Source organism: Gavialis gangeticus, unplaced genomic scaffold (genome assembly GCF_001723915.1).
Source record: "Gavialis gangeticus isolate Ggan-Ray unplaced genomic scaffold, GavGan_comp1, whole genome shotgun sequence".
NCBI lineage: Eukaryota > Metazoa > Chordata > Crocodylia > Gavialidae > Gavialis > Gavialis gangeticus.
In genome coordinates this window covers 7,432,117-7,440,674 of record NW_017729030.1, presented here as the reverse complement: position 1 = coordinate 7,440,674, position 8,558 = coordinate 7,432,117, and the positions used below count along the sequence as shown (strand labels likewise).

Genomic DNA, 8,558 nt, shown 5'->3' with positions numbered 1-8,558 from the left:
AGTGATTCTTCCTGTTCCTTGAAGGGATTAACCACAATAAACCCCAGAACTTTTAAACATTGGTTATAACATGTCACCTCACTCTAGATCCCAGTAAGACTGTTATTTGCATCAGTTTCCCTTGGTGTTTTTTTTTTTGTTTTATAGATGTTATACTTGCCACTTTGTGTTTTATTTTAAATTCATGCCCCATCTTAAACCTATCCTGGGAACAGGAAACACAATAACAACAGAATAAGCCTGCATGGATATTCCACTGTGCTTCCTCTGTCCAGTGACACCCACTTCTTGGGAAATAAGATGGTAGTCTGGTTTTCACAGCTATGGTCTTTGTATTTGACAACTGGAAGGATAAGTTTGTGCTGTGCCACAGTATGTTAAGGGAATGAAATTACCTGCTTGATATGTAGGCCCAGAACCTCCATGTGACTGGTCTGCCACTCAACCCAAGTGAGCTATAAAAGCAGCAACGGAAGAAGGCTATAATCCTATTAAGCCATACTTGCACTTGGTTCTTGAATGTTTATCTAAATTGCTTATGTGAAAGTACAGCTGATAACAAGTTTAAGTATATACTTTTAGAGGCAGAAAAGTAGGAATTTCTCTAGTTGCTATAAATAGGATTTATGGCATTAGGACATAGTTGTGGTCAACTGTGATGTCTTAGATTCATTAAGTAGATAAGCCAAGCTTGTTGCTACTGGTTAGCATGTTTCCAGTTTTCTCAGCCTCCAGTAGGAGTTCATCAGGTATTTCTTCCAGGTTATAGTTGCATGTGGTCAAACCATTATCTGCAGCTTCAGCTAGTTCAATGTCTTCAGTAGCTTCCAGAAAACAGGCATCATCACTTGCATTGTCCCATTCTGTATTTGAGCACAGTTTGCCAAAAGACGTCCTGTTGTCTTGAAATATTCTTGGTGTGCTCTCTGAGGAGTCTGGAGGGTTTGAAGATAGTTCCACTTTTTCTTTTGTGTTACCACTTTCATCCATAAATACATATTCTTCTTCCTTAAAAAGAAAATGTCATCATCTGAATTTCACATGAATGGTTTTTAAAAACTCACTGTTGTTTTTAGATGGCAGCAAAGTTAAGCTAATATTGGATCTTTCAAAAAAGGCCAAATCTAATAGGCATGATGTACGTCAGTGCAAGACATGCTCTCTTTGTGATCTTGTCTATGCGCAGTTTACAATACAGTTAAGCACTAATCCTACAGAAGTCAGCTCTTGTTTCACTGGAAGTAGGATTTTGCTCTTACAATACTCTGGATTAACTAAGAAACTTTGAAAACTCATACTCAAGAACATTCTTACTAGCAACCTAACTTTATTATTCTAATGTTGTAAAAGCTGTAGTCTGTCCATAGCGCTTTATTTGCACTCTGATTGGTTGTCTGAAACAACCAATCACAGTGCTCCAAGAGTGTTCCGGACAGGAGGTGGCACTGCACCAGGGGGCGAGGCCAGCGCCATTGGCCTCATGTCCACACCCTCCCCGCTACCTGCGGACAACAGCACAGGGTGCTGGCTGAGGGAGACAGTGGGGCAAGCTTCCCCCTCCCCACCCCGGGAGACTGTGGCAGCACAGGGTGGTGGCACTCAGTTCCCTCCCTGCTCACCCCCTCCCCCCCAGTCATTCCTGACGGGCAATTGGCTAGTCTGTATAGAAGCAGCTAGAGCAAACGTTTCATGCATACTTATGTTTTTCCCTGCAGCAGCAAGTTTGTTGTTTTCAAAGTGCTCTGCCAATCTTAAGGTACTTAGGAAAAAACCTACAGATAACTTAAGTAGTATTGTAAAACTAATCTTAATATAAAGATATACATACAAATCTTGACGTTGTCTTTAAAGAGATTATTTACTATATATAGTTACCAAACTTTGGTACCTTAAATGGGACTTTTAACTGCATATCTGCACGTAAAACAGATTAACAGTTGGAATTACTTTGACCAAATTTTTACTAAGCGTTAATGAAAAACTGTTATCTTCAAAATTCAGGATATTAATTGCAAGATACTCTAAAAATGTAGAAGTCTTGCATTAAGTATATTCTTCAAAATGCTTTATTAGAGAGAGATTAAAAAAATGATGATACAATTTTATATTTAAGAGTCACTGACTAGTTTAATATTGTGCCATTTTAAGGCTGAATCATTGTCAGTATCTTAAGGCAAAAATATTTAAGTTCTACATAGATACCAGCTGTATTTCCATGGTGTTTTGTGTTGCAGTGGATAGTTGACTTATTTGCTCAAGCATATCCCTAACCTAAAAAAGAAAAAGCCTCTGCAAGGAGTATTTAACTACTTTGGTTGAGAATCACGGGTCTAACCAACTTGAGTGCCATAGCCCTGGAGTGCCTTAAGATCCTTTCAAGGAAGCTGTGGTGTGTCACACAACGTTAGGATTTTTAGGTGTGCAAACATGATTCACAAGATAAACCCAGAGATTTCAAATAGGAATCCAGACTTTTAAAAACATCCTGACTTCTTGTGGTCTGAGTCCTTTGAAACAGCAGAATTGTTATTTTTTGTACTAAGGGCTGGCATTTTCCAAGGTGTGCCTTGAGTCTAAAATAGGTTGAGAACTACTAAGTTAGATAGTGAAGAAATAGCCAGAGACTGAACTCTTGTGCTATTATAAACAAGACTTGTATAGATACAGATAAAATGATGTCCAGTGTACGCTACCACTTCTTTAGTTGCTATACTGTTATCACATTTAAAAAAAACCCAAACACTTGGGGTGGTTACACAAGTTATATTTTTCATGAATTCAGGCCCCTAAAAGTGCTCTATAGCTGTACTGACAGACACATACACAGCTGCAGAGTGCTTTTAAATGGTTGAGCACACAAAAAAACCTCTCTCAAAGGAGGCATTAGATGATGGCGCTCTGCTTTAGCGTGTCTTAGGCAACTTGCGTTGCCTACGGTTAATTTTTTGCACTTTGTGGGCTGAGCTATCAGTGCCGGGGTGGGAGAGGGGGAAACAGCACAAAGTTGCTGGCTGGGGTTTGCTGCCTAGTTGGAGCTGGAGGGGAAGAGATGGAATAGAGCCTCTGGCCTCATGGTCCCTCCCCCACAGGTACCCCAGCTGGGGTACTGAGGGGACCTAAGAGGCAAGGGTCCTCCGTTTCATTCCCCAACCCGCCAGCTGAGGTTGGGCAAGCTGACAGCTCATGCTACTCCTTTCCCCCTCAATGGATTAGAGCACAGCTAAGGTAAGTCTGTCAGCACCCTTGCTGACCCCATTACAATTAGTGCCATAGACCACTGCTTCTCAACCCATGGTACATGTACCCCTGGGGGTACATAAGACACAGGCAGGGGGTACACAAGTGCCGCATTTTGCTCTTTGCCTGTTCAGGCTGGAAGTTCCGACCACTGCCCCTCCCGCCATGCCCCGTGTGCCAGAGCTTTCACTCCCCAGTGTCAGTGTGCCAGGGGATAGGGAGGGAGGCCCCACGCAGGCTGCACTGCCCCAGGCTGCGGTGGAAAAAGTGGGACTCGACTCCTGGTGGCGAAACCGGAAGTGCCATGGTGGGACTTCCGGTTTCACTTTTGCTGTGTTGATCAGCAGGCAATACATAAGGTACCAAAGGTTGAGAACCACTGCCATAGACATAGGGTTGCAAAAATAATGTCAAGGCTTGTACGATCTAACATTTTAATGTAGGTAAGGTTTTTATGGGGCTACGAGACATAGTAGTTTTGGCATTTAATTTAAATCTTTCATAGAATCATAGAAAATTAGGGCTGGAAGGGACATCAGGAAGTCAGCTAATACGACCCCCCGCAGGACCATTCCCCAACTAGATCATTCTAGCCAAGGCTTTTTTAGCCAGGTCTTAAAAACCACTGATGATGCATTCCACCACCTCTCTGGGTAACCTGTTTCAGTGTTTTACTACCCTCCTAGTAAGAAAGTTCTTCCTAATAATCTAAACTAAACTTCCCTTGCTGCAACTTGAGACCACTGCTCCTTGTTCTATCATCTATTCATGTAGTTGAAGGCTGCTACTAAATCTCTCAGTCTTCTCTTCTCTAAACTAAATAAGCCCAGTTCCCTCAGCCTGTCCTCATAAATCATGTGCCTCAGCTCCCTCACCATTTTCACTGCCCTCTGCTGGACTCTCTCCAATTTGTCCACATCCTTTCTGCAGCAGGGCCCAACACTGACCACAGTACTCCAGATGTGGCCTCACCAGTGCTGAATAGAGGGGAATAATCACTTCCCTTGATCTGCTGGCAACACACCTACCAATGCAGCCCAGTATGCCATTAGCCTTCTTGGCAACTAGGGAACACTGCTGGCTCATTTTCAGCTTATTGCCCACTGTAACTCCCAGGTCCTTTTCTGCAGAGCTGCTGCCCAGCCAATTAGCCCCCAGCCTGTATTTGTAACTACTTTATTCAGTAGTTAGAAATAAAAACACACATACCTCTTTGAAGAGAAATGGGAGGCATATCTCAGGTGGTAATGAAGACCCTAAATCAAATATAGTAGTTTTTTTAAATTCAGAAATTATTAAATACAACTTTAAATGTTAAAATGTATTGAAAAAATACTCACGTTTTGACTTGAAGTTTTCCGCTCTACAAACAGGGTCATGACATTTTTGATACCAAACTTCCCCTTTTAGATCTATCAGGATCCTTGAAATACCAATGCATATGTTGGCTAAAGTTTAACAGCATAAACACAACACACATTTTGAGGAAGAAATCCAGGCCTTGCTGAAGTGAGACTGTCAAAGGCTTAAAGGATTTCACCCATAATCTATAACAGTAAGTAGAATCTGTCCTGTTTGCAATTAGAATACAACCTTTATATTAATGTAATTTTACAGTAACAGCATACAACTAACGAGATCATGTTGCATATATTGAATATAAAGGAATTGGGGGAGAGGGGGGATTAAAGCCAAGGTTTTGAAAGAGAAACAATTAATCTCAAGTGTACATTAAAATAGGACATGAGACTAAGGTTACAAAACGTAAGTTAAATCCCTTCCTCTTGGAATGAATCCAGCTATGCCTCTGTTTGAACTTACGTTCATTCTGTCTGTATGTTTCTGCAGTTTTCTGGAAGTGCGTGGCTGGAAGGGACCTCAAGAGATTATTAGCCCTCCCCTTCCATTGAGGCGGGATCAGTTATGCCAGGGGTGGGCAAGATGCGGCCCACCAAGCCATTCTATCTGACCTGCAGGGCCCCTAAAAAATTTAGAAAATTAATATTTATCTGCCCTGGGCTGCCTGTCATGTGGCCCTTGATGGCTTGCCAAAACTCAGTAAGCAGCCCTCCACCCAAAATAATTGCCCGCCCCTGAGTTATGCCAAGATATGCTCTAATACAGTGGTTGGCAAGCTATGTAAGATGGCCCATGGAGTCACTGTATCCAGCCAGCAGAGATGGGGGGAAGTCTTTGCCTATGCTGCTGCAGGGCAGCAGGGAGAAGCGGCGGTGGCAGCTGCATCTTAGCTCTGACCTCAGACCCGACCCAAGTCAGTCTGACCAGCTTCCAATATAGGAAATTCTATGATTTGTTTGGCTAAGCTGCTGCAGAATTTGACAATTCATATATTTCTTAATATCTAATCTAGATGTCCCTTGCTGCAAAATGAAGCAAACCACTTTTTGTCCTCTCCCCTGTGGGCATGGAAAACAATCCTGTATATCTGAACATCTGCACCTTCCTTGTCTCGCTCTTTGAGACTAAAGCTCAGTTTCTTCAATGTTTCTTCACGGGCCACGTTTTCTAAGAAATTTATGCTTAGGGACCTAATTTTGCAAATTTTGTAAAATCTGGCATTGCCCACAAAAGTGGGCAATACCCACTGAATCTGGGGGGAGGCTTACAGAAAGTAAAAAAGCAGTCCTTAGGGTGTAGTGGCAGCCTGCAGGGAGGGCTACCCGCTCAAAGTGCTGCCAGCAAGATGGCTGCTGCCCCTCGCCGCTGATTGGCTGTAAGAGCTGCCTGTCATGTGGCCCTGCCCTTTACCAATCAACAGCAAGGGGTGGGGCTGCATGACAGACAAGCCTTACAGCCAATCAGCAGTGCAGGGTGGGGGCCACTGAGTCCCCTCAGCCAATCGGAGGTGGAGGGGCATTACTGCACCCAAAATGGCTGCCAGAGCCTGCATTCTGCCTGCGAAATCGGTGGGCAGCTGCTGTGAATTACTTAGGTCTCTACATGTGCTTGTTGCTTTCCTCTGGATTTTTGTTTGTTTACATTTTCTTGAAGTGTAGGGCCCATGGCTGGACCCTGTACTCCAGATGAGACTAAACTACTACCAAGGATAGACTGGAGCAATTTTTCTTCCATATCTTACTTGGTACGTATGCTAACACATCTCAGAAGGAAATGTAATGTTTTTGCAAGTGTCACGTCATTGAGTTGGTCAGTTCACTATCACCCCACATCCTTTTCTTTAGTATTGTTGCCTAGCAAATTATTCCCCTTTTATATTTGTGCATTTGATGAATTCCCTAGGAAGTGGAAGAAAACCACACAATAGAACTTCAGAACTTTTTCGATATGCTTGAATAAATATCATGCATTCAGTATTTTAAATACTGATAAATGCCCTCAGAAATGGAGTGGACTTAAATTTGGATCCAATCAGACATGTTGCCTTTGCAAAATCATACGTCTAGTCATTTGCAGTCACAATCAACTTCACATCAAATCACCAGCACCATTTATGTGTCCAGGGTATAACTATTTCTGTTCCAAGTAAAACTGACTTAACATTTTTAAAGCTGTTAGTTTCTCAACAGCGTTAACCAAAAATTTGGAGTGATACCTTACTGCAGTCAATAGCAAACTTTTACTGCACTAGGGTCAGGAATCATCTTTGCCATTTTAACAAAATTGAAGTTAATTCTCTTTGTAACTCCAGCAAGATTAACATGGCCTGCCCCTCTTCATTCTAGAATGTCATACATCCCAAATTACGCTTTAATGGTCACACCACAGCAGTCATGTTGTTAAGCTTCATGAACAGAAGAACCACACAAATATGGTCGCTGGACATTAGCATGCCTTCTTGTCTTACTGCTTTGAGAAACTAACAAAGCAAAATTAAACTTAGAACAACTGTTAAGGCAATCTTAGCTACTATACTGAAAATCTTCCCTTTTATTGCTTCTAGTGAGTGGCACAGAGAATCCCATCAGGGTCAGAACCCTGTTATACTAAGTGCTATAAAGGACATAAGACAACCCCTACCCTGAGTTTTCATTCAATAGGGCAAAAGCATAAATAAGCTGCATTCCTTATTGAGATGTTCTTTTATAAAAATGTGTGCGTTACGTATAGCTCCTTCAAGGAGAATACTAAACAACGTACATTATGTTGTTGCTTTTGTGAGCTCTTCCAATGTTTTCACACCAGCGATATCTGGAAATGTCATAAACAAGAAGTTCTTCCAGGGAAAAATAATTCCAGTGTCGTATCCCTGGAAAATAAATAATTATGTATTTGAATCAGTGACATTTGTAGAGTTATCTCTCTCTCAAAAAAAGAAAAGGGTGCATCTCACCTCCTTGAACACCATCTTTATTAACTAAAGAAAGGACAAAGCGGTCAACTTCAGGATAGGGAGAATACTCATATCCTTCTATGGGATCTGTTAAAATTAAAATACATGGAATTACTGTTACAGATTAGACAGGCTCAAGAATTGAAGTGTACTTTATTCTTATTAATCACTATGGGTCTACTCATTACTATAAAAGCAGAATTGGGCCTAATGATGGTTGGTATTATCTCTTAGCCACTCTTGTACAAGTTGTTCTTGCTTGACCTCTGAGGACACTCTGGTAATGGCATATTGTAATCACCATAGAAGATGGTCCTGCACTTTAGAAGTTGGTAACTGCTTAATGTTCAAATGAATAGCAAAATTCTCACTGTGAGCTAGATTATGCAACATAGTTTGAGTACTACCTTATACAGCAAGCAGTTCCACCAATTTCAAGTTGGACTGTTGCTGGAAAAAGGAGTAATTCAGGATGACCAAATCTGACCCTTTAAGTTACTAGCCTTACTCACATCTCAGATCACTGACCTGGGTCTGGAATGGTCAGCATAATAGTAGCTGTTCTTAGACGATGAAACTTTAAAAAACAATTTAAATGGGAAATTGTGAAAAAAGAAAACATGCACAGGCTACAACCGTGCTAAGCCAAAACTACAGGTTATCCTATTTTCTGGATTCGCTTTTATAACTCTTTTGTCCCTCATGAGTTTCACTCTATTCTACCCAACTTGCCTCTCCCATCACTGTCCCCTTTTTTTCTTCCCCCTTCCCTTCCTGTCAACAGTGGCTTCTGTTAGGATTCTTGCAACTTCTGATATTCTAAAGGAAGAACATCAGCAAGTTTGGGTAGAAACAGAAGGGTTGAAAAGATTTATAGCCATGGCTTGAAAGTGTCATCTCTTATTATATTTATAGTCCTGTTCTTTCTCTGGTCATTGTTACAGAATATGATTTTTCCCTTGTGTATTCTAGAATGATTGCCTTTGGAATACATTACTGCTGTGCCAGC

General features: G+C 41.5%; 1 protein-coding gene across 3 annotated transcripts in view; it reads right to left on the bottom strand.

The window, feature by feature from the left end:
• Window positions 1–139: 139 nt before the first annotated feature.
• PRIMPOL (primase and DNA directed polymerase) overlaps window positions 140–8,558 on the bottom strand; it is a 34,872-nt gene continuing 26,453 nt past the window's right edge. For all 3 annotated transcript variants that reach the window (XM_019521901.1, XM_019521899.1, XM_019521900.1), the window contains 5 exons: window positions 7,550–7,645; window positions 7,357–7,465; window positions 4,578–4,660; window positions 4,447–4,493; window positions 140–1,008 (listed from right to left, as the gene is read on the bottom strand). In XM_019521901.1, coding sequence (XP_019377446.1) covers window positions 673–1,008; window positions 4,447–4,493; window positions 4,578–4,660; window positions 7,357–7,465; window positions 7,550–7,645 — 671 coding nt within the window. In that variant the 3' untranslated portion in view covers window positions 140–672. The remainder of the gene's footprint in view (window positions 1,009–4,446; window positions 4,494–4,577; window positions 4,661–7,356; window positions 7,466–7,549; window positions 7,646–8,558) is intronic.